The sequence below is a fragment of the Jaculus jaculus genome, chromosome 15 (genome assembly GCF_020740685.1).
Source record: "Jaculus jaculus isolate mJacJac1 chromosome 15, mJacJac1.mat.Y.cur, whole genome shotgun sequence".
Lineage (NCBI taxonomy): Eukaryota > Metazoa > Chordata > Mammalia > Rodentia > Dipodidae > Jaculus > Jaculus jaculus.
The window spans coordinates 33,978,513-34,003,596 of record NC_059116.1 but is presented as its reverse complement, the minus strand read 5'-3'; the positions used below and the strand labels follow the sequence as shown (position 1 = coordinate 34,003,596).

General features: G+C 53.0%; 1 protein-coding gene across 3 annotated transcripts; it reads right to left on the bottom strand.

Annotated features, from left to right (window-relative positions):
- Nucleotides 1-1,063: 1,063 nt before the first annotated feature.
- Dazap1 (DAZ associated protein 1) lies at nt 1,064-24,169 on the bottom strand. 3 transcript variants are annotated; one of them, XM_004654883.2, is made up of 12 exons: nt 24,049-24,169; nt 14,308-14,348; nt 13,818-13,984; nt 13,572-13,637; nt 11,625-11,735; nt 10,885-10,933; nt 8,058-8,140; nt 6,055-6,208; nt 3,906-3,935; nt 3,631-3,771; nt 2,806-2,982; nt 1,064-1,927 (listed from the first exon to the last, which is right to left on the bottom strand). In XM_004654883.2, the coding sequence occupies exons 1-12, from the start codon at nt 24,075-24,077 to the stop codon at nt 1,755-1,757; spliced, it is 1,221 nt and encodes a 406-aa protein (XP_004654940.1). In that variant the 5' UTR covers nt 24,078-24,169; the 3' UTR covers nt 1,064-1,754. The 3 variants fall into 3 exon arrangements, with proteins under 3 accessions (XP_004654940.1, XP_004654942.1, XP_044990951.1); XM_004654885.2 differs by having other exon boundaries at nt 11,625-11,732; XM_045135016.1 differs by lacking the exons at nt 8,058-8,140; nt 13,818-13,984; nt 14,308-14,348; nt 24,049-24,169 and having other exon boundaries at nt 11,625-11,732; nt 13,572-13,604.
- Between the last annotated feature and the right edge of the window lie 915 nt (nt 24,170-25,084).

Sequence of the window (25,084 nt, the reverse complement as noted above, 5' to 3'; positions counted from 1 at the left end):
AGCTGAAACAGGAGGATCACTAGAGTTTCAGGCCAGCCTGGGCTACAGTGACACCCTATCTGCCTCCACAATGATTAAAGAAGCTATAGGGACTGGAGAGATTGGCTTAGCAGTTAAGGTACTTGCCTGTGAAACCCAAGGAGCCAGGTTTGATTCTCCACGTCTCATGTAAGCCAGATGCACAAGGTGGCACATGCATCCGGAGTTCAGTTAGTGGCTAAAGGCCGTGACATGCCCATTCTCTCTCTCTCTAGCAAATAAATAAAAAAATAAGGCTATAAGTGGTACAGAGAACATGTCAATTTCAGGTGTCATTGTAGGCATCTGGGTGATAATGTTAGAGTCAGGGTGTCCCCCGAGGAGGAACCCAGGGCTGCACCAGGAGCAGTGCAAAGGCCCTGAGGTAGGAATAACCTGGGTGCTGCTCACATGAAAAAGCCAGTACCCTCAGTTCTGCCCCCACAGTGCCTCAGTTTCCCTGCTTGTAAGTCTGAGCTAAGGGTCCTCAGTACTCCTAGGACCTGGTTGTAGAAGTCAGCATACATGCACAAGAAAAACAAGAGATTCATTGGGATAAGCTGTGGGGTGCGCCACAGAACTGACCCAAGCTCTGATGTTCCCAGAGCCTATAGGCTGAGCCCTCTGCCCCACCTGGTCTGGAGGGAACCAGAGGGGACTATGCCCTCCCCAGCAGGTATGAAATCCCACAGGAGGGCTGATTAGACTGGAGAGAGCTGGCTCCCCCATATTCCTCAGTGGCATCAGGGCCCCAGGTGAGTCTACTTCCTTGGCTCACTCCAGGCCCATGAGCTGGGCTGGAGTTTCTGATACACCACTGGATTTTAGACCTGGCTTGGTGGTGTTTGTTAATTCTTGTGACACTTCTAAGCGCTGGCCCCAAATGCATCCTCATGCTAGTCCCAGAACCTATGGCTGTCATTTCAAAGCCTGATCATCTCCTGGAGTTTGAGGGCTCAGATTGTCCTACCCCACCCCATCCCCAGCGCCACCCTTACAGTCAAGGGAGCTAGAGAGCCGCAGACACACAGCAGACACCAAGTGGTCTAGTCCAAACGCACTTTATTCAAACCAGAGTCAAACTGGTCACCAGGACACGCCCCATGCCGCGTCCAAGGGGCTCCAGCAAGGCCACCCACCTGCCACCCATGATGTGAGCGCTGCCAGCACCCCGCGGCCATCAGGCAGGCTGGCCAAAGCAAGGAGTGAACACAAGAAAGCAAGCATTCAGGAGACTTCCGCGCGGGCTTGGGGCGTTCAGCCCACCCCACCCCAACAGAATGGAGCAGCTGCAGCCACACCACACCACGGAACCCTGCTTTAAATTAAAAAATAAGCCAGTATACATCGTAGAAAATTTCTCTTAAAAATCTCACAATTTGTAAATGTATATTTTTTCTTTAACATAAAAGTTTACAACATACGGTAAAACAAAAGGCTCAGGAAAATAATTTCAAAAAAAAAAAAAAAAGAAAAAGAAAAAAAGAAAAAGAAACCTGAAATTCTGAATTAAAGCTGAAGACATTTTTGTCAACCCTGTTGCTGAACCAGTGACTTGTTTTTTATTGTGCCGATGGGTTGGGTCAGAGAAAGAAATCTATTTGAAACCTCAGTCCAGCCGCCCCAGCCACGCCAGCCTACCCACCCCCCCCGCCCCCAAGGTCGAGTCGCTAGTTTCTGCCAGGTGTGTGATTGTCAGAGTTCCCGAGTCTCATCCTGTGCATGTCAGCAGGTGGCTAGCGGCGGTAGGGGTGGAAGCCCTGCACGTTGTGGTTCTGGCCGCGTCCAAAGCCGCTGCCACCGGCGGGAGGCCCCCCCGAGCCAGGCACTGAGGGCCCGCCGTACGATGGGGGCTGCTGGCTGGGGTCCGAGAAGCCCTGTCCAAAGCCACTCAAGTCCTGCCCGTAACCTGCCGGGAGAGAGTCCGCTCAACTATGCACACCAAGGTGGTTTCATGGCTCTGTAGGCCACAGGGCCACCAGACTTGGTGGGCACCTTGGTGTGACAGAAGGAAAAGCAGGCAGAGAGAGGCCTTGGCTGCAGCATACTACCCAGAAGAGAGCCAGCCTAGCAGGCAGTGGCCAGGGCTCAGGACAGCTGGGGTCAGGCAGTCTTGGAGCTGAGCAGCCTGAGGAAGAGTCTCAGCCCAACAGGTCCTCTGTCCCTACAGACCATACCACCTCGGGGCCTTGGAACTTTGGGAAAGGGGATGCCCTGACCAAACCCTCCACAGTCCCAAAGGTCATGTGCAGGAACTCTGTTCATGTATGAACATGTCAGAGAAGCCCAGTGTGGTGGCACATGCCTCTTACAGCTGACCTTCAGAGACTGCAGGAGCACTGAAGGAGCAGGCCAGGCAGCCTACAGTGACTCTGTCTAGCATGTACGAGGGTCTGGGCTGCAGCATGGGGAGAACTGTACTTCAGGGTGCACCTCAAAGCAACTGTCATCCTGGGGCCTTTCCTGAGGCCAGTGTCAGAGCTATTCCTAGGTTCCTGTGTCCCAGGCCACCTGGGTATTGTGACTCCCTCAGAGTCCCCTGGTCCTTCCAGACTTGCTAAAGCAGGTTAGCCACATCCCTGAGCCCACCTTGATGCTCTACTTAAGCCAGGGCCAGCCAGGCTCAAGCCTTCTCCAGGCCCGCAGGTGCAGAGGGGCTGCAGCAGGCAGGACCTACCCTGAGTGCGGCCTCATGACTAGACTCTGAAAAGACTGCTATGTGGGGAGCAGCAGTCCCAGCTGGGGCCCACAGAGCAGTGGGCAGCACTGAGGAGGACAGACACTTACCATACTGCCCATAGGGGAAGTCGGGCTGCGCCGTGGGGGGTTTGCTCATGTCAGGGGCGGCCTGAGATGGAGGTGGTGGGAAGGCCAGTGGTGCTGCCCCAGGAGTAGCTGGTGGAGGAGGAACCCCTGGAGGGGCAAACTGATCAGGCGGAGGGGGCGGAGGCCCATAGCCAAAACCTGTAGACAGGAGAGCAGGGCACGAGGCAGGGCTGGCACCAGCTACAGACTACAATCCAGCCTACAGTGCAGCCAAGGATTCCACCCACACCAGAGGAGAGGAGGGCTGTGGCTCAAAGCCTGGGGCCACCACCTGGCAGAGACCGCAGTAGCTGCTCACAACATAACCATAGAGTGCCAGATAGTAATTTAAGCACTGAGGAATTCCAGGGCAAAACATTAGAGGTGACAGGAAGACACCAGCATGGCTGGATGCACCTCAGAGTGAATGCTCGCTAGTACCCATCTCTCCAGCAGTACCAACTGTGAGGTGGGCAGCTCTAGGAAGGTCAGTCACTTGAGTAGGTGGCCTGGCCAGGCTGGTGAACCAGACCTAGGCTATCTGCTCTGGCATGGCCACAGGCTGTCTTGGGTTGCTGAGGCTGGATGGTGTAGCTTGCAACCCACCACGTGCTGAGCCAGCTAGGTCTCAAAGGGCCTACCGTGAAGACAAGACACCCATGCTGGTCTGGTGACAATGAGGGGACATGTCTTTCTCTTCAATTTCCAATGGAGCAGTAGAAAACCCTCAGCCACCCTGGGGACAACAGGACACAGCTTTACTCCCTAAGGAAGGCCAAATGACCACAGGTGTACCTGGAGACTTACTGAACTGTGGTGGGGCTCCATAGCCCTGTGGGAAGCCCTGAGGAGGGGGAAAGCCACCAGGTGGTGTGGACACAATATAAGAGGTGAAAGGTGGGGGTGGGGGCGGAGCTCCTCTGCCCGCAGGGGGTGGTCCATAGCCACCTGTAACAGAACATAGAGGGAGGGTAAGAGCAGGAGACACCCAGGTAGCCTTGCACATGAGGCACCCCTCCCCCACAGTTCGACGCTCTCTGCAGCCCTAGGGCTTGGACCTCATGCCCTTTCTCCACACTCACCAATTGCCTGTCCTGCGGGGACCCACATTCCTAGACGACAAAGGGAGAGAAGAGTGCTGGTTAACCCTCACTGTCAAAAGTATGGGGGCTGGAGTTACCCAGCAGACATGTACACACACCTCTGTACATGTCTATGGGGAGTTTCCAGACTGGAGTCACTAGGAGAAAAGACCCACTCTAACTGTAGGCAGCATCATTCCATGTCCTGGGACCCCACACTGAATGAAAATAAAAAGTAAAAAAGGGCTGGGAGTGATGGCGCATGCCTTTAATCCCAGCACTCTGGAGGCAGAGGTAGAAGAATTGTCATGAGTTTGAGGCTACCCTGAGACTAAATAGTGAATTCCAGGCCAACCTGGGCTAGAGTGAGACCCTACATTGAAAAAACAAAATAAACAAACAAATTTAATTTAATTTAATTTAAAAGGAGTGAGCTGAGGAGATGGCCCAGCACTTAGAGGCGCTTGTGAAACTGGGCCCAGGTCCAGTACTCACCCAAGCTGCCCATAAAACTGGTGCAAGTGCCACATTCACTTGAGTCTGCAAGAGAGCCCGACACAGCTACTCCCCATTTCTTAAAAACCTATCAATAGCCAGGCGTGGTGGGGAACGCCTTTTATCCCAGCTCTCAGGAAGCAGAGGTAGCAGGATTACCGTGAATTCAAGGCTATGTAGAGAATACGTAGGTCAGCCTGAGCTAGAGTGAGACCCTACCTCGAAAAACCAAAATAAATAAATAAATATAAATAAATAAATCTATCAGTAAAAGGAGACACTGGGGCAGGGGAGATGGCTTACTGGTTAAGACAGTGGCCTGCAAAGCCAAAGGATCCAGGTTCTATTACCCAAGACCCACATAAGCCAGATGCACAAGGTGGCACAGATGCCTGGAATTTGTTTGCAGCAGCTGAAGGTCCTGATGTGCCCATACACTCTCTCTCCCTATCTGCCTCTTTCTCTCTCAAATAAATACATAAAGTAAAAAAAATTATAAAAAGTCGGGCATGGTGGTGCACGCGTTTAATCCCAGCACTCGGGAGGCAGAGGTAGGAGGATCGCCGTGAGTTCGAGGCCACCCTGAGACTATGTAGTTAATTCCAGGTCAGCCTGAGCCAGAGCCAAACCCTACCCTGAAAAACCAAAAAATAAAAATAAAAATAAAAATAAAAAGGAGAAACTAAGTTGAGCACCAGCATTCATGTTTCCTGACTGGACTGGACTGAATGTGACCATCTGAACACCACTATGAAGGATGGCACCCTCATGAACTCTGAACTCAAATAAGCTCCTGCAGCTGGTTTTGCCAAGCAACAAACTTTGATATTAATAAGTTGTTCCCTCCCAGATTCTCTCGAGGCTCAGTGCCCAGGGACATAAGAGGCTGGACCTCAAGGAGGAAGTACCAGCAGCTTCCAGCAGGTACTGTGTGCCACATAGGCACAGGGAAGCAGTACAGGGCCAGCTGCAAAGAACAGTAGAACTGGCACCACTATGCTTGTTCAAGGGAGATGGTTTCCCTGGGAACAGTGGTGCAGACCTGCCACCCTCAGTACCCAGGAGGCTTAGGTAGAAGGCTCAAAAGTTCAAGGCCAGGCAGGGCTGAATAGCAAGACTGTCTTCAAAGGAAACTTACAAAACCAAGTGAGCAGTCTGCTTGGGGTGCTGCTTAGTGGTAAGCGCTGGTCCAGCATGTGCGAGGCCCTGAACTCAACCCCAAAACTAAGGGGGAAGCTTGCAGATTCCATCTAGCTTAACACAAGAATGCTGCAGAAAAATAGAGGAGCCACCTGCATACATACAAGATGGAGCCCTGACACTGTGAACCAGGCCCACATGGTCCCCAGACAGCCACTGCCTTGTCACGTGTTCAGTGTCATCCCCAGGGCCTAGGTAAGGGGCATGCACATAGTCCTATCATGCAGAGAAGGCTCTCAGCCAAATGTGCAACCAACATGGCCACACAGTGGGTGGCTGTGAGAAACTCCCACAGCTGATGGCTCAGCAGAACCACCATCTGCCCCTCCTGTGCCTCAGACAGACTCCTGGAACTTCCTTAGGGGTGGTAGGCCACAAGCCACAAGCATCTCTGAGACCTGGGCAATCTGGTCAAGTAACAAAGTAGTCAGTGAGTCCCCAGTCTGAGTCTTACCTTGAGGGCCGTACCCTTGTTGCCACGTGGGTGGGGGTTGGCCTGCCCAGCCATTGGCGGCGCTGGGGGTGACACGGCTGCCCCACTGGCTGGCTCCTGGCTGTCCAGATGCTTGGTTTTTGCTGTCCCGAGGCTCAGCCCGTTTAACCTCCACCTAGACAAACCGAGTGTGCTTTAGGAAGCAGCCACAGCCCATGCCCCTGCCCTTCAGACACACCCTTGGTGACTTACGACTACACTTAGCACCTTATGACTTAGAATAAGTACTTAACTATAAACCTTATTTAGGCCAGTAGGATTTTCTTAAAGAAATATTTTGCTCTGTAATCGTTTTGTATAAAAAATGTTTCTCAGGTACAACAGAAACAACAGACACCCTATGCCCCCCACTGCGAACAGCAGGGAAGCCAAGAATTCTCAGGAGACACAGCCATGAGGACACACTTAAGTGCACCCCAGTTAAGGTGGCAGCAGCCTCCTTCTATTCAGGGAGGGCCCAGCCCCGCAGCCCACCCACCCTTCGCATACCTGAGAAACACGCTGGCTTTATTTATTTAAAATGTCTAGTGGAAGATAAAGACTTACCTTCCCCAGGCTAAGGCTTAAAGAATGTCAATTAACTCAAAGGAATGTCAGAGGGAATGATGTGAAAATCTTACATTACATCTAACAGAAGGAACAGACATGCAGTAATAAAATGGACACTGGAATCAGTAAGCAATCTTCATACTGTGTTCAGAGCAAGCCACCTGGCCCGGACGCCCCGCAGAGGTACAGCCTTTGTGCTGGGAACACCAGGAACCAACTGGCGGTCAGCGGAGCTGGCAGGTCTGACCTACTTAGAGGCAGCCTGGCTCTGCATGCTTTCAACTGTGGGCAGACCAACAGCAAGGTGGCCCAGCCCTGGGCTCCAAGGTACTGACACAACAGAGGGTGGCCCACGCCGGGTGGCTGGGACGATATACTTTGCATTCGCAGCCCTGGGCTGGTTTTCCACTCAGAGAGCAGACAGGAAGGCCTGCCAGGAGGCCTAATGCCCCACCTGCCACCTGGTGGGGACAGAATCCCACTGGCTCAGGGCTCTGGGATAGTGGGAATGAGCAGCAGGTTTAAACACTGAATGAATGAGCCTGAGTGGCCCCTGGGGGCCAGACACAGTCCTGTTTACAAAGCAGCCTTGCGACTTCAGGACCCCTTCTTCCAGTGACCAGTGAAGGTCGGCAACAGGCAGACTAGCCTACTCCACTCCATGTCACCTCAGCCAGGTCACACAACTAGGGGCACCCAGGGGAAGCGTGTGGGGTGGGGGGGGGAAGGGTCACAGGACCTGGGCTTTGGCTGGCAGCCCCTGGCTGCATGCTGCTGCCAGCCCTGCAACCAGCTGTTAGTTTACACCAAGGCTGCAGAGAGGGAGCCCCAGACTCAGAACAGGGCTACTCCTGCCTGGAATGACCAGAGCATCCTGCTGGCATATGGGTTGCTACAGTTCTGCACTAGGGTGGGCTGTGAATGGAGACCCCGGCATAGGCAGCCACAGGAGTGGTGATGGGGCCTCAGAGGCAGCAACACAGTATGAAGACAGAACACCAGAGGTCACTTGACTGCGTGTGGTTAAGGTGCTACTGAGAGCATGTGGCTGGTCCCGGAGATTCACAGTAAGTGACCCGATTGAGAACCAATCCTTCATGATGTTTCAGTTCACTCAGTTCAAGGGAACCTCGCCTCTTGGAGGCCCCTGCTCAGCAGGCTCATTACAGGTCACCATTACACAAGGGGCTGGGCCACATCTGAAGGAGTGGTCGCTGAAACCAAGCCTGAAGCAAGCCGGGATCTCACTGGAGGCCATGCCCGCCCAGGCCACCTCCTCCCAGGGTCCCCCACCTGTCCCCGGCCGCCCACTGGGCCCGCAGGGGACTGCTGTGTTGGGTTCTGCTTTCCAGTGAAGCCCTGGTTGCCTAAGGCTTGGTTCGGTCTTAAGGTAAGATAAAACTACCACTACACACTTTTTTGCCCATGATGTCGTGAAAATGCATGTTGACAGCCTGGTCCACTGATTGCTCGTCCTCGAAAGTAATAAATCCAAAACCTAGCCAACGACGAAGAGTGAATCAAGGTAGCAGGGTGTGTGACACAAAACAGGGAGATGAACAGTATTAGGGCGGCCGCAGGATCGAGCTGGGTTTCAGGAAGGCCTGTGTGCGGGGCTCAGGACAGGAGACAGGGCCGCTCTCCCCAGGGAGCGGGTATGGGTGGTAAGCACAGTTCCCAAGAGCACCTGCAGTGGGTGGCTGTGGCCCAGGGAGGCCGTGGGTCCGCATGTGGGTGTGGGTCGGTGGCATGTGGGTGCAGGGGCTTTACTGAAACCCAGCTTCTCACCGGCAGCTTGCAGTTTGCTTTCGCAGCTAGTGCTGACAGCAGCCATCACTGTTCTAAGCGTTAACAATACAGTCATATGGTGGTGAGCGCCTCGCCAAGCTTACCCAACGCCGTTGGCTAAGCCCAAGGAGTCCTAGCAGGTCTACCAAACCTACGCTTACGCATATGCTACAGGTAAATATGGCTAACACAGAGATACAGGCCACAACGGGTCCAGCAGGTCAAATTCTGCTGTCAGCAGCAACAGCAAGAGGCACCGTGGCATCAAAAAAGAAAATTTTAAAGGAAAAAAAAAATTTAGCATTTCCCAAACACAAGAAAGTGGCAGTATAAACGAAGTTTGGTTGGTCTGGGGTGAGCACGGCCACCCGGCTAACAGGTCGTCCTGTCCTCTTCTATGGGCAGGAGTGACAGGGCCTATGGCCTCCCGCAGGCCCCGGCGCATGGGCCCAAAGAAGACCTCAGAAAGCAGAGGGTAAGGGAAGGAAAAGCTTGGGAGGTTAAGAAGGGACAGTGTGATGTGGGCTCCACCTCACACAGGACAGAGCACCTGGGAAAGGAGCAGCCAGGATGGCCCTGACAAGCTGATGAGACAGGATGCAGGGCTGCAGTCAGCAAGGGGCCAGGTAGGAAACCCCTCGTAGAGCCAGGGAGGGAAAGGATGAAGGCAGGAAGGAAAGGTGGCTGAGGAATGAGGGGAAGACAGAGGAGGAGGGATGGCCCAGGAGCCTGGCACCTCCTATTGGGAAGGGATAGCACAGGTGAGGACAGGAGAGGAGGGAGTGGAGCTATGAAGTGTGGAGAAGCCAGATGCTGAAGGGTGAGACCAGAGGGTAAAGAGTAGGGAAGGCATGGGTGGGGCAGGGTACAAAGGGACTGGGTGTCTGTGGCGGGGACAAGGAGGACAGAAAGGACTTGGATGGGAGGGCCCACTGTCTGAAGTCCCTGGGAGCAGGAAGAAGGAGAAGGGAGACAGAAACCAACAGATCCTGTAAGATTCAGAAAAGCTAAGAAGACAGAAGAGCACTGTCTGGGACCCACTGACCCACCCACTGCTGTCTTCAACCCACTGGGACACTTTCCAAGCCCCTGGGTGACACAGGCCCACATGCCAGCCCAATGCTCTCTGCCCAGCTCTGGCCACCCCTCCAGGGTGGGCACAGCAGGAGGGAGGCAGCGGCAGCTGTGCCAGCCACAAACGGGAGCCCTAGGAGCACCCTGAGTCCCTGAGAGCCACGCGAGGATCGCAAGGTCAAGGTCAAGATCAGAGGCGGTATTGGAACACAACATAGTGATGAACAACGTGTAAGAAAGTTGACATTCTCTCAAGCGGCGGGAGTGTCTGAAGCCACCGGCTGGCTGGGTCCAGGCACAGTGCAAGAGGCCGTGGGTCGTGGGGGAAGAGCCGGGGCGGGCTGTCTACACGCTCTGCTCTGTCTGTCAGAGGCGGCTGCGGGACAAACACACTGAAACTTCGTTTACACCCCACTGGAGCGAAGCCGCTCCCTCGTCTGACTGCGGGCGGGGCGGGCCTGTACCTGTGTGACTTAACTTAGCACCTGGAGAGAGATCTGAGAGACATCGTTAATCACACATCACAGAGGAAACAGCTTACTTAACGTTACTTACTCTACCACCAACACTAAGTACATCACTAAGCGTGTGCGGCTACGGTAAAGTTAACACTAAGACTTAACGGCTTAACCACACCGAGTGAGCAGTACGTCCTTGACCACGAGTGGAGGAGGGCAGAGCTCAAATGGCAAACTATGCTCCCACGTGGCGGGCACCGGCCACACCACGGGTGCTGCAGGGGACCTGGGGCCAACAGTGTGAGGGAGGGTCTGTGGTGGTGGGGCCTGTGGCAATGGAGACACTGCAGACCTTAGGCTGCCAGGGCTGCTAACACGTCCACTCCAAAGTGGCTGATAACAAATATGTGGGCAATGACAGCAGCAGCCACAAAAAGAGAAAAAAAGGTGGTGGGGGACAGAAATATGTGGGTGCTGTCACCCTGCTGCTAGACAGCACAGGCAGGAGAAATAGGAATGGTGCCAAGCCAAGCCAAGCCTGAGGCAGCAGCTCAGCCTGCCCCTGACCTCTAACTTAAAGAGAAATGAGAAAAAGTGTGAACGGGGCAACACAGGCCAGACCCAAGCAGGTATAATGGACAGCCATGGTCATGGAGGGGACTGGGTGACGGGCGAGAAGCCCAGGCTGAGGAACCCCACACTTGGGGAAGACACTGTAAAAGAGAAACCTTGTTGAGATTCACGTCAGGTGCAAAACAGTGTGGGACGTGTGAAGTGGAGCGTGTGGGAGAGGCTTGTGCTATAGGGTCTGTTTGCAGTCGCCCTTATGGCTGGTACTCCAGCCCCCTAGCCTATCTGGGGGCGAGATAGTTTGCCATCTGAGGGGAGGGCATGGGTCAGGACAAACAAGGTTAGCCCTTACCTCGAGGCCTCTGCTTCTCTGCATCATAGATCATGACCACTTCGGTGACCTGCAGGACAGGGTAGCATGAGGGCAGACCATAGACACAGGTGCCCAGGGCACCCATCACTCCAGACTCCTAACCCTTCCAAGAGGACAAAGGCATCATGGATCATTTGGTCTTAAAGTTTCAAGAGGTCTAAGACACCAGCCATGGACTATTGCTGCCAATGAGGGCAGATAATGCGGTGAGTGACCCTGGCCACCAAGTTAACAGATGATGAAGTCTGGGAGACCCCAAGGCAACAGAGGAGGAAGCCAGACTCAGACATGCCACACGACCTGTGTGGCTCCAAGGGAAGACCCCAGGATACCTAACAGACACGCACACCCCTGAGAAAGCACGATGCCAACATGCCTGATCACAACCCCCAGCCAATGTGTCAGAAGGATTCTGGCCCATTCCAGAAAAAAAGCCACCCTCCAAATGCAGGAGTCCAGCTAAGTGAGGACCTTCACAGTGGGCTGGGGAAGAAGGGTATGAACCCACACCCAGGCAGGCGGGGCTCCCAGGACCTGTCCAGGATGGGCATCTGAAATAAGGGCCAGGGAACCTCCTAACCTGCCAGACACAGCAAGCCTGGCTGGCTCCTCACTGCCCACACACCACAGGCTTACAGGTCCCCACACACAATAGGGTCTCAGTGGCCACAAGAAGGTGAGCTGTAGCTTTGGGAGTAGGCAGGCAGTCAGGAACTCACCACTCCAAATTTCTTGAAATATTCCCTGAGCTCTGTCTCGCCACAGTTGTGGGGAATTCCACCTACGAAGATCTTGTTTGATTTACTGCTGTCACTCCTGGGTCCTTTCTGCTGCCAAGGAAGAGAAAGGGTTAGTCACCCCATGATGGACCAACTAATTTGCAGGCACATACTTGCTTACAAAGCCTGCTGGCCTAGGTTCAATTCTCCAGGACCCACATAAACCCAGGAGCACAAAGTGGCAATGCACCTGGAGACCCTGGTGTACCCATTCTCTCCCCTTTCTCAAAAAGAAGAAGAAAAAGAAAAAAGACATTTTCTTGCTTTGTAGCTCAGGCTGGTCTCAAACTTGTGCCTCAGCCTCTTGAGTGCTGGGATGACAGGTGTGTGGCACCATACTCGCCCAGCTTCACTCTATGCATTGCTTTTATGAGTCGGTTCATGAGGGCTGACTACCCCAGGAACCCAGAAATCCCAGATACAAGCTGTGGTTCCAAAGTCTGTGAGCAGTGCAGTGCACTATGCCTTCCTCAGCTACTCTCAGATATGACATCCAGTCAAAGACAAGTTCTGCAAGCTTGCAGTAGGAAGACTGCCACAAGGTCAAGGTCAGTCTGAGTGAGATACAGTTTAGTGTTAGACCCTGTCTCAAAAAGGTAAAAATCAAACAAGGGCTGGGGTTGGTGGGTAGCACCTGTTTAGTATGCATAAGGCCCTCCTGCACAGCACCACATAAACCAGGTGTGGTATTACACATTTCTTACCCCATACTAGGGAGGTGGAGGCAGGAAGATCAGGAGTTCAAGGTCATCATCCTATGCTACATAGTGAGTTTGAGACCAACCTGGACTATATGAAACCCTGTTTCCAAACCTCCACACCATAAAGCAGAAAAGATTTAGGGAAGGTCATGGAAACAGCCAAACCAAACAAGGGCAGCTGGCCAAGAAGATGCAGAGCAGGGAATTTGGAGCCTGCGGGACCTTGGCCAACACCTGCCATTCAAGCCCAGTGGTACACAAGCCCATCCTGCCCTATGACACTGCGCACCTGCTCAACACTGCTTTGGCTTTCTTCTCAAGAGTCCACATTTCACACGGTCCCAGCCCTTGGGTTAAGAGATTAAACTTTTGAGCTGGGCATGACAGTGCACGCCTGTCACCATAGCACACTGAGGCAGGAGTAAGTTTCCAGGCAAGCCTGAGACTAGAATTTGTAGGTAATGTCTGTCACTGTGACAATGGCCTCCCAGTGTGTAGCTTGCTAAAGCCTCTGTACTGCTAAAAAGACAGACCCCACGGCAAACAGTCTCCAGTCTGAGCAGAGCCCTGATGCTTGGGTGGAACTACCCAGAGATCTGGGAGCCAGCCAGCAAGGGTCGGCAGGGAGGGAGATGTGAGCAGGGGGACACACAGGAAAGCTCAGGGATGAAGGCTCACTGCCCTCTTCCTTCACTGTTTCTCACCTTGGAAAATTTCCTAATAAAGTTGAAAAACAGCTAGGCAAGGGACTCATGCTAAATTCCAAGAACTGCCATGAATTTGAGGCCAGACTGAGCTCATCTCAAAGGAACCAACAAGCAAAGAGTTACCAAGTCCGCAGGCTCTGTCCACCAAAGTGCTATTGGCTCAGCCAGCTAGAGAGGATCCTCCTAAGGCCAGAGCCATCTCCTCTGCAGAGCTTGGGATATGGGGTATGGCATATGTGCCACCAGGAACCAGGGAGGAAATGCCAGCTCCTGGTCCTGCTTGCCCATGAAGACAGCTGGCCAGGTGACAGGGAAGCAGAGGACAGCAAGGACAACCCAAAACCTCCCACCCAGTAAGTGGCACAGATTACCTGCTTTTCCCAATGTGGACTTAGGACTTTGCTGGGCCTGGGCTGATGCCACACTGAACCCCCCCAGCCTCCCCTCACCCCGTGACCAAATACCCAGGCCAGCCTTACCCATCCTTCTTTGGGGCGTGTCCTCTCCGGTTGCATCCCACGAGGTGTGCATGGCTTCGGGTCAATCTGTGCAAGTTCAACAGCACTGTCAGTAGGAGATGCTCTCTCTAGAAAAACCCACTGCCCACCCAATGGCTCCCATTCACCCAGCAGGCACCCAAGGTTCAGGCCTTTAAAGCCCTCCACTTCAAACAGGCCCTCCTTTACCAGCCAGCTTCTGAGACATAGGCAAAAGACCAAACTTACATTCCGGCCGTCCAGGTTGTGGGGTCTGCTGGCCAGCACTGTCCCCACACAGTTTGGGTCTTTGAACTTGACAAACCCAAAACCGCGAGATTGGTTGGTGGTTTTGTCTTTCATGATGACACAGTCCACGACTTCTCCATACTGAGAAAAGTAGCTGCGCAGCGTCTCTGCTCAGACAGGACAGGAGCACACAAGAGAGCTCAGTGTGGCCTCAGCATGCATGCACACACACACATGCATGTGTATGTGTGCACACTAGCCTCACCTGAGCATCTCTGCACTGCATGGGATGCGTGAGGACAGGAGGGGGAAGTCTACATGACAGGCTGTCCTGTCCTTGTGAGCAAGAAGGGGCAGTGATTACCACAATGGCAGCAGTGACCAAGAAAAACAGGAGGGCAGGGCTGGAGGGGGTGCAGGCCACCCACTTGGGTCCAGAGCCTGCCTGCTCCTCTACCCCAGCTCCCAGCCCAAGGCAGGTGTCACATACCTTGGGTGGTACTCCAGTCCAGGCCACCCACAAAGAGCTTTCTGCAAGGAGAAGAGAGGTTCTTAGTCAAGCTGGCCCATCAGGGGAACCATACCCACCAAGCCAGACCCCAGGAGCAGGAACAGGTGTGGTGACAAGTTAATTCAGCCTCCCATTCCATGGTGTGACTCCACCTTGGCTAGTAGGAGAAATGACATCAGGGCCACACTACCCCATGACTGACAGGGGCCACACAGCCCAGCGGGTCTTTGCAAACACTAAGAGCCAGGAAAAGGAATGGGAAGCTGGGCCCTGAGGGACTGCCAGCAGAACTGGACACAGTCCCACTCAGCTCAAGGCAAACAGTCCTCACCACACCCAGCTGTCCTGCCCTGCATGGCTGGCTCAGGGCTGAGCCCCTAACCTACCCTCCACAGCAAGGGATGGGCAGGAGGCCAGGAGAGATGGCTCCATGCAGCCCTAAGTAGAAAAGCTGGAAACAGTATCTGAAGGAGGATAAATGGGTCCAATGCCCTCAGGCTAAGGAGCTATCTATCAGAGACCAAAGAGATCTGCCCACCTTCAGTCCCCTACATCACTCACTCGCAGCCAGGCATAGCACTCCAGCCTATAAGACCAAAGCATGCAGCCATGGCTGCTCACCAAACCTGAGTTAGTTACTTTGCTCCTCCCATGACCAGGTCTGTGCAGAAGTGCTGGCTTGACTTGCCTGCTCTGAAGTAGGGAAACTTGAATTTGGGTCACATCACACAATCTATCCATCAGGACAGGCTCCAGGTATGTGAGGGGCTGAGATCAGGCTGTTGGGCAGGACTTGTGTTTCCTGCATACCTTTACCCTCTGCTCCAGGCCAGGAAGCACTAAGGGCAGGCTGTAGCTTGGGACGGGCATGGTGACACCCAGTGAAACCCAAACAGTGCTAGCCCAGCTCCCTGAGAAGGCTAACCTGTGCCAGCAGAGCTTTGCAACCAAACAGAAGGTGGGTGTCCCTCTCTAAGAAGCTCAAACCGCAGGAACCGGTCAGACTAGTCCAAGGCTCACTGAAATTTCACAAACCAGACATTAAGAGGGAAAGTGCAGACACAGTGGCAACCACTGGGAAGATGGAGTCAGGAGGCTCCAGAATTAAGGCAGCCTCTGCTACATAGAGTTCCAGCCCAGCCTGGACTATATGAGACCTTGTCTCAAATACCCAAACCATCCATCTGTTCTAAGGACTACTTGGGGCTAGATGTGGTAGTGCACCTGCCACTCAAAGCATCCAGGAGTGTGAGTTCAAGGCCAGCCTAGGATACATAGAAGGACTGTCTCAAAAAGAAAAAAAAAGGGGGACTGGAGGGATGGCTTAGTAGTTAAGGTGCTTGCCTAAAATGCCTAAGGACCCAGGTTCGATTCCCCAGTACCCATGTAAGCCAGATGCACAAAGTGGCCCATGCATCTGGAATCCATCTGCAGTGGCTAGAGGCCCTGGAATGCCCCTTCTCTCTTTTTCCCCCTCCCCCATAAATAAATAACATAAAGGGCCTACAGAGATGGTTCAGTGGTTAAAAGCGCTTTCCTGCAAAGCCTGATGGTCCTGGTTCCCACATACAGATGTACAAAGTGGTGCATGTCTGGAGTTTGTTTGCACTGACAAGAGGTCCCTCTCTGCATGCAAATAAATAAAAATAGTGGAGATGGCTTAGTGCTTAAGGCACTTGCTGGCAAAGTCAAAGGACCCAGGTTCGATTCCCCAGTACCCACGTAAAGCCAGATGCACACAGTGGGACTATTTTGCTGGACAAGCACTGTGTAAATGTGTGCACAGGGCTGAAGCATGTGCTGGTGGGTTGCATAATGGAAAGGTGTGAGACCATGTACCACAAAGGAATGGCAGGTTAAGTTTGTTTTGACAGGCCTGTCACCTATGGAACCTAACAGAAGGTTCTCAAGGCTTCCACATCATTTGCTATGAGAGAAGCAAACCCCTTTATGGGGTTTATCCCCACTCCTTCCATGTAAGGTTCCAGGAACATTTTGACTTCCTTTGTGGTTGGGTCCAATCTGAGCTTGAGGGGCTGGGGTGGTCAGTCAAAACATGCAGCTCCCAGGCTGTCACCCTTTCAGGACTTAGGAGCACACACCAGATCCTTGGCAGGTTGTGATGCAGCCCTCAAGAGTCCAAGAGCCTATCTACTCAGACATGAGGCTGGGCATGACGGTATTACAGATAAAGAAACAGAAAAGGGTTGGCGAGATGGCTTAGCAGTTAAGGCATTTGCCTGCAAAACCAAAGGATCCCAGTTCGATTCTCCAGGACCCACACAAGCTACATGCATAAGGGGGTGCATGCATCTGAAGTTTGTTTGCAGTGGCTTGATGCCCTGGTGCACCCATATTCTCTCTCTCTTAAATAAATAAATATATTTTTTAAATGATTGGACTTCTATGTGAGTAGGAAGAAAACTTAGTAGCAGAGGTCAGTAAGCTAGAAAGAAGATATAAAGGAAATAGAAAGGGAGAGAGGGGGTAATCTAATAGGATGGTATTGTATATATGTATAGAAAGTAGATGAATAGATTAATGGGTGAAAAGGCCTACATGAGATCAGGGGAAGAGACTGAGTAAAGGAAAGGTGGAGGGAGGGCTAATCAAAACCTAAGAGGATATAAATAAGTCATATGGAAACCTACTTTTTTAGATAATGGAACACACAGGAGCCATAGATTGTTAATAGAAAAGTTTCAGTGCCAGGGATGGGATACCTTCCAGTGAGTTGTTGGCCAGGGAGGTCCCTGATGCCCCCAAAACATTACAGGCCATTGCCAAGGCCCTTGGTTTCCTACCAGGAATAGATGGTAAGACCCTATTGCTGAAAACTCCACATACTTGGGCTGCAAGGTCACTGTAAAATCCTGCTGGAGCTGAGCTGAAAACCTCCTCCATGTAGACCAGCTAACACAAAGCTAGAAAAAGACACACTGAATGCAGTTCAATAGGAGAGAAATCACCAGTGAAGATACTCAACAGTGGACACTGCAAGCCTTATATTTGGCCAGCCAGGCCAAATGAGCTAATGAGGCAATAACGGCACATCTGTTATGGGGGAAACCAACTGCCCTCTAATTTGACTAGAGGCCCACTCCATGGGAGGGAATACATCCCTGATACTGAAAACCTACAAGGGTAGTCATGAGCCCTAGGGTACAATATCTGCTGCGGTCTGGCTAAACGTATATACTATGCTCACCAAACTGCCCAGTAAGTACTTCTCTTAATGTTCATATCCATATATTAATGCTACTCTCACTTTTGGTTAGAGAACCTTCTCTTTTCAGATGGCAGTGACCTTGGGATGACTCAGAAGGCACCATGGTACTGAGAAGTGACAGGAGTGCTCAGCACTAAATATCTCAATCACACCTTCCAAGGTTCAGGGTCCATTGTGGAAGAGGTGGCAGAAAGGATGTAAGAACCAAAGAAAGGGTAGGACTCCTTACAATGTGTTCCTCCAGACACAAAATGGTCTGGATATCCATGACCTCAGTGTCTGACACTACCTACACAAGATCATCATAATAAGAGGAAAAGATGATGACATTAAAATAAGAGACTGATTGCAAGGGGGAGGGGATATGACTGAGAGTGGAGTTTCAAAAGGGAAAGTGGGGGAGTGAGGGAATTACCACAGGTTATTGTTTGTAATTATGGAAGTTGTCAATAAAAAAATAAAAATAAAAAAATTAACCCCCTCAAAAAAAAGAAACAGAATAGTGAAGCTGGAGAGAAGGCTTAGCGATTAAGACACTTGCCTACAAAGCCAAAGGGCCTTGGTTTGATTTCCCAGAACCCATATAAGCCATATGTATAAGGCAGTGCATACATCTGGACTTCATTTACAGTGGCATCAGGCTCTGGAGCATCCTTTCTCTCTCCCTCCCTCCCTTTTCCTTTCTCAAATAAATAAAATATTTATTTAAAAAAGAAGAAAGTAAAAAGAAAACAATGGCCAGACATCATGGCACATGCCTTTAATCCCAGCACTTGCAAGGCAGAAGTAGGAGAATCACTCTGAGTTCGAGGCCAACCTGAGACTACAGTGAATCCCAGGTCAGCCTGAGCTAGAGACCCTACCTGGACAAAGAAAAACCAACAACAAAACAGGCTGGGCTTGGTGGTGCACACCTTTAATCCCAGCACTCAGAAGGCAGAGAGGTAGGAGGATTGCCATGAGTTCGAGGCCAACCTGAGACTGCATAGTGAATTACAGGTCAGCCTGGGCTAGAATGGGACCCTACCACAAAAAAAAAAAAACAAAAAACCCACAGAACAGTTCTCAGGATCTGCCTGGCAGGCCTCACATGCGAGTGTCATCACTCTACCACAGCATCTCTCATGTGGAAGATAGGATGCCATCCTTGCCTAAAGGCTGACATCAGGTACCTCACTTGCTGAGACTGGAAGCCATAGTGAGTGCTTCCAGGCTTTGCTGCCTACTTAGGGCCTTGCAGACTCGAGAGCAGCCTTCAAAGGGCTCCTGGACAAGTGCCCACTGCTGGGACCTGCAGAGCAGCTAGAGTGGGTGTACAGGCTGCTAGGGTGCCAGGACCACCCACAGCCTCAAGCTCCACAGTGGCATGTCCCTCCTGGATCCAGCACACAGGGTGGAAAACAGCCGGGCCAATCCTAGCAGTTCAGGATGGGCTGAGGCCTCCCAAAAGGCTTGGGCCTGCATTTCTGGAAGGGAGACAGACAAGCCTGGGGTGGTCATGTCTCAAGCCTGACTCCTCACCTACAGGAACACAGAATGGGATACAGAGGTGGCCCACTGACCCATGATGACCTACTGCTGATTCCACTGGATCCTGGTACATATGTACTTATGGCACAGCCAAGGCTGCAATGACAGCATCTGGGGACAATCAAAAGGAACAGCAGAAGCCGGGCGTGGTGGCACACACCTTTAATCCCAGCACTTGAGAGACAGAGGTAGGAGGATAGCCGGGAGTTTGAGGCCACCCTGAGACTACATAGTGAATTCCAGGTCAGCCTGGGCTAGAGTGAGACCCTACCTCAAAAAACCAAAAACCAAACAAACAAAAAGGAACAGCAGTGCCACAGGCCTAGGCAGGAAGGCAGAGTGGGCATGACCCACTGCGGACAGCAGAGGGAGCTCATTCCTTCCCTCAGGTGACACTGAACAAGTCCCCTGGCCTTCTGAGACTTGGTCTCCATGACAAAATAAAGGATTAATATGTATACTGCTTAGCTCCTGGTGGTGGAGGGGAGTGCTGGGTGACCCTGGAAGCCCATTGGCGAGGGTCATGGTGCTTGTAGTCCATGACATGCCTTGGAGCAGTTTTTTTTACAGAAGTCAGACCGCACCTGCTGTGAAAGCCAGGAAAGAACACAGGCCCTGGGACAAGAAGCTGAGACCTGGCCATGACTTGCAAATGAGGAAGAGGTCATAGAAGAGCCAAGATATCACAGCGGTGTTCTCACTCCAGGCCATTCTGCCCTCAGAGGATACTGGCAAAGTCTGGGGACATTGTGGCTGCCACTGTGGGGGAATTCTAGAGTGGAGCAGAGGTTGGAAACACTGCTCAGCACCCTGCAGAATCCAGGACTTTCTGGTGCCCATGGAACCTTCATCTGTATTTCCCAGCTACTTACTCTGGGTTCTCAATGATCCCACTTCACTTTGGACAGCCCACAGTTCATAGCCCAGTGACGGCCCAGAAGGAAGGCTGCTGAGACGTGAGAGCTCCCTGCTGTCTCCTTGCTGGGTGGCTGGGACAGAGGTGTGGATCTTCTGGGTGGGACTAAGATGGTGCTTCCCACCTTAGAGAGTGGTCCAGTCTCCAGAACCCAAGAGCCCTTCCTTTTGAAGCCTTTGTAGGCCCAGGGCCTCCCTGATCCTCACCAGCAGTGCCCCTCTTCCCAGATGCTGCCAGGGCAGTGTAGTGTGCCCGCCACCTTCCAGAAGCTACCATGTACATCTCTCCTACAACCTTCTCCTGTTTCACTACAGCTGGAGAAGAGTGGTCTGGCCCTCCACTTTACTGCTGGAATGAACATCCATCCATCCATCCATCCATCATAGCATGGCATGAGTCCTCCGACACTCAGGGTATATTCCTAGGGCTAGCCGAGGGCGGGATGCTCAGAGTTTGGCCCATGTCTCTCCCACAAGGTGTAGGGAAACTTGTCCACCACTCTAGTGAGTGCAGCCATGAACAGCTTGCATTGGTGGTCCCATCTCAAGTTGGCTTAAAACCAGAATGCAGGTGCTAAGGAGATGGCTTGGAGCTAAAAGGTACTTGCTTGCAAAGCCTGCAGGTGCTCTGATTTGCCAGCCACTCATGTAAAGCCACGTGTTTGTAGCAGTAAAAGACCTTGTTGTACACGTGCAAATAGGTTAAAAACATTTTTTTAAAGAAGCCAGAATGCAGGAACTGAAGGAATGGCAATGGTTAAGGCACCTGCCTGTAAAATCTAACAACCCAAGTTTGGTTCCCCAGTACCCATATACAGCCAGATGCACAAAGTGGCACATGCACCTGGAGTTTGTTTGCAATGGATGGAGGCCCTGGTGTACATATTTTGTCTCTTCTCTCTGCTTGCAAACAAATAAATTTAAAAAGGGGGGAGGAGGGCTTGGCGATTAAGCACTTGCCTGTGAAGCCTAAGGACCCTGGTTCGAGGCTTGATTCCCCAGGATCCACGTTAGCCAGATGCACAAGGGGGCACATGCATCTGGAGTTCTTTTGCAGTGGAGGCCCTGGCATGTCCTTTCTCTCTCCCTCTCTCTATCTACCTCTTTCTCTCTCTGTCGCTCTCAAATAAATAAATAAAAATGAACAACAACCAAAAAAAAAAAATTAAGGAAAAAAAGCCTAAAAGCCGGGCATGATGGCACATGTCTTTAATGCCAGCACTCGGGAGGCAGAGGTAGGAGGATCGTTGAGTTTGAGGCCACCCTAAGACTACATAGTGAATTCCAGGTCAACCTGGGCTACAGTGAGACCCTACCTTGAAAAACAAGGGAGGCAGAGGTAGGAGGCTCACAATGAGTTTAAGGCCACCCTGAGACTACAGAGTGAATTTCCAGGTCAGCCTGAGCTAGAGTGAGACCCTACCTCAGAACATAAAGAAAGGAAGGAAGGAAGAATTTAAAAGGCTAGGCTTGGTGGTACACACCTATTCGGGAAGCTTTCCAGGTCAGCCTGGGCTAGAGTGGGAGCCTACCTTGAGAAACAAACAAACAAAAAACCAGGCTTAATGGTGCACATCTACTCGGGAGGCTGAGGTCAGGGCATCACTATGGTGAGTTCAAGGCCAGCCTGAGCTAGAGAGAGACCGGAGACCCTGCCTTAAAAAAAAAAAAAAAAAAAACTTTAAGGGTGTGGTGGCTCACACCTTTAATCCCAGCACTTGGGAGACAGAGGTAGGAGGATTGCTGAGTTCGAGGCCATCCTGAGATTATGCACTAAATTCCTGGTTAGCCTGAGCTACAGTAAAACCCTACCTCTAAATACCAAGTCACCATTTTAGAAGATGTGGCAGAAGACACAGCACAACTAAGCAAGGTCCCAGTAGTCCTGGCAGGGGATCCATAGACACCTCACTCCATGCCCTGATGGCCCATGTATGGGAGTCACTGTCAAGCTGACCAATTCAAGTGCCACATGACCCAAAGTAAGGGAAGAGCTGCAGAGACCCCATATAGGGAGGCTGGGACAGGTGCCAAGGCCTCTGGTCCTGGAACAGGAAGACCCCCAGGTAAAGTGCTTCCCTCCCACTAGAACCACTCAGTGAGTGGCCAAGGGCACTCCTGGAAGGAAACAAACAGCTTGGACAGGCTCTACAGGAGCCCACAGGGGACAGGACTGGTGAGCATACCATGGGACCCCATGCAGAGCTGTCCACATTGCCAGGCCATGATTACACAGCAACTTGGGGATACAACCTGCAGTCTGGGCTGCCTCCTGCAGCCTTGTTCCGGTCTCTCCACCCAGACCCACTTGGCCTGGTGGTGGGGGGAAACCTTAGCACCATTCTGGACATCAACACTTGAAGGGTGACATGGGAGTGTGGAGCCACAACGCCCCCAACCTGGGGGGTAAATGTTGAGCGGTAGAAAATTGAACCTAAAACCAGCCTGGCCACATGCACTGACCCAAGTTCCTGCCAATGCCTCCAGGATGCCATTCCGAGTACCCTAACCTCAAAGTAACTCAGAAAGCAACGATGGTACCAAGGGCAGCTGTTGGCACTATCCTGGCCTACAGGGTCTACCCAACACACACCCCTTCGGAGTCTCCTTGACTCTCAAGCTGTGGTTTCAGGTTTCACATCGCCCCAACATCCCTTTGAAGTCTCTCTGACCCCCAAGGCCCCACTTGTGGCCTCCTAGCACTGAACTATCCTTTGAAGGGTCTCCTCCCTGATCTCCTATCTTCCCTTTGGGGTCCCCAGACCTCTGAGGTTTCATCTGGGGCTACCCAGGAAATCCTTTGAGGACCTCTCTAAAACCCCAAGCTCCCCTTCAGAACTTCCCTACCTAGTGCTTGGGGTCTTCCAGATCTTCATGAAATCCCATCTGGAGTTCCTCACAAGGCTAAGTTATCCTTTGTGGAGGTGTCTTTGTGACCCCTGAGCTTGTCTGGGGTTTCCCTGACCTCCAAGGTCCCCTTTGGGGGGTCTCCAACATGTGAACTTATCCTTTACCTCTAGGGCTCCACTTTTGGATTTCCAGACTTCTGAACTATTTTGGGGGGTAGACCTGATCTCTGAGCATACGTTTAAGTTCTCTCAGCTCCCATAGCTATCGCTTAAGATCCTCCAGAGCTAAAAGGTCCCACTTGGAACCCTCTAGCAAGCCAAGTTACCCTTTGAAGGACAGCTGTGACCCCTCATTTGTGTTTGGGGTCTCCTTCATGTCCAACCTCTCATCAGGGTTCTCTGGTTCACGGAGGTAACATCTGAGGCCTGCCTGGTACCCGAGATCCCATGTGGAGTCCCAAAGCCCACTATCCTATCACTTAGGGTCCCCTGACCACCAAGGTCAAATATGGGGCTCCCTGAGCTCCCATTTGGTGGTCTTCCTAACTCCCAAGGTCCTTTTAAGGATCCCTCTGCTTCCCTAGTTGTCACGCGGAGTCTCCCAGACCTCTAAGGTTCCATTTGGGGTCACCTAGCTCCCTGAATTAGCCTTTGTTGGGGCTCTCCGTAATCTCCATGTCTGTGTTTGGGATCCTCAGACCTGCAAGGCCCCATCTAGAGTCCCCTACCTCACTCACTCAGCCATCCCTTGGGGCAGTCTCTGAAGCCTACAGGCTTGCACTTGGGGGTCCCTGGACCTCCAAGGACCTATTTGTTCACTAGGTGGCCAAACCATTCTTTGGGATCCCCCAATTCCTCAAGCTATCACGTGGGGTTCTCCCAGACCTCCAAGATCCTAGTTGGGTCCCCTAGGTGATCAAGCCGTCCTTGGGGGGGGGGTTCCTCCGTGATCTTCACACTTGAATTCGTGGGTCCCGGACCTCCGAGATTCCACCTGCCCCCCCCCCCCAAGCTCGCTGACCTATTCCCTGAGGCCTCTGTGAACCCTAGGCCCAACTCTGGGGTCCCCGAGCTCCCGTCGGAGGACTCCACGACCCCCGAGGTCCCCGTCAGGGTCCCCGAGCACGGCCCCGCGCCGGCGTGACCTTGCGGCCCGGGCGGCGTCCGCGCCAGGGACGGGACGGGCGCCCGGCTCACCCGATCTCGTCAGCGCCCGAATTGTTCATGGCGGCGGCCTCGGCGTCCCGGGCTCCCGGCTCGCTCCCGCCTCCGGAAGGTCGCCCGCTGTCGCCGTCCCCGCAGCTGCGGCCCGGATCTGCGCAACGGCGGCGGCGGCGGCGGCGGCTGCTCCTCCCCTCAGCACCAACGGTCACCGCGCGTCCCCGCGCCGCCGCGCCGCCGCCCTGCGCACGCCCGGGCGCGCTCCCGCACGGGGCCTCCGGGGGCGGAGCCAGGGGCGCGCCGCGCTTACGGACGGCGCGTGTGTCGGCGCAGTAGGCGCCACCGCGCGTCGCACTTTCCCCGGGTGACCGCCAGCGTGACCGTATGGATTTCTGGGAAATGGAGTCCGCCGCGGACAGCATAACTGAGGGAGCAAGGAGCCAGCCACGTGCGTGCGTGAGTGCGTGCGTGCGTGCGTGCGTGAGTACGGCAGGGTTCCTGCGACGGAGTCTGGGCCGCGGAGCGCGCACTTTCTCCTGAACTTCCAGCGTGATCGCAAGACCTTCTAGGAAATGTAGTCTACCGGAGCCCGCGCCACTGAAAGAGGAAGCTCGCAAGGCCAGCCACGTGCGTGCGTGCGCGCGCTCGCGTTCCGGCCCTCTGGGCCGTGCCAGGGAGCGCAGGCGCAATTACCGTTTCCCCTTTCTGGTGCATGGGACCCCTGCTGCACAAAGTGCACGCCTGTATCCCTCCGGGCTGTGCACAAGGAAAGGCACATGTTCACGACCCGTTTCCTTTTCTCCTCGTGTCGCCATGTCGCCATTTCAGAGAAGACAGTACCGAGAGGCCCAAGGTTACTCGAGCACCGCCCGGATGAAAGCGAAAGTTAACCAAGTTCAGGGGCTGCAGAAAAAATAGTATTGCCTTCCCCCAAGTATGAACCGCCAAATACTGCTGTAGCTATTTCCATTGTCACTTGCCAATGGCTGAAGACGTGGTTGTAACAACTTAGAGGGGTGCTGTATGCCCCTGCAGGGCACTAGATGGCCCGAGCCTATAGCACCACCCCCAC

What these genes read in the sequence shown, in the direction of transcription:
- Dazap1 (XM_004654883.2), bottom strand. Translation starts at nt 24,077, where the DNA reads ATGAACAATTCGGGCGCTGACGAGATCGG. An exon ending in ATTTCAAGAAATTTGGAGTG is followed by an intron (nt 10,934 to 11,624) that starts GTGAGTTCCTGA and finishes CCTGTCCTGCAG; the next exon opens with GTCACCGAAGTGGTCATGAT. An exon ending in CTTCCCCTATGGGCAGTATG is followed by an intron (nt 1,928 to 2,805) that starts GTAAGTGTCTGT and finishes CTCTCCCGGCAG; the next exon opens with GTTACGGGCAGGACTTGAGT.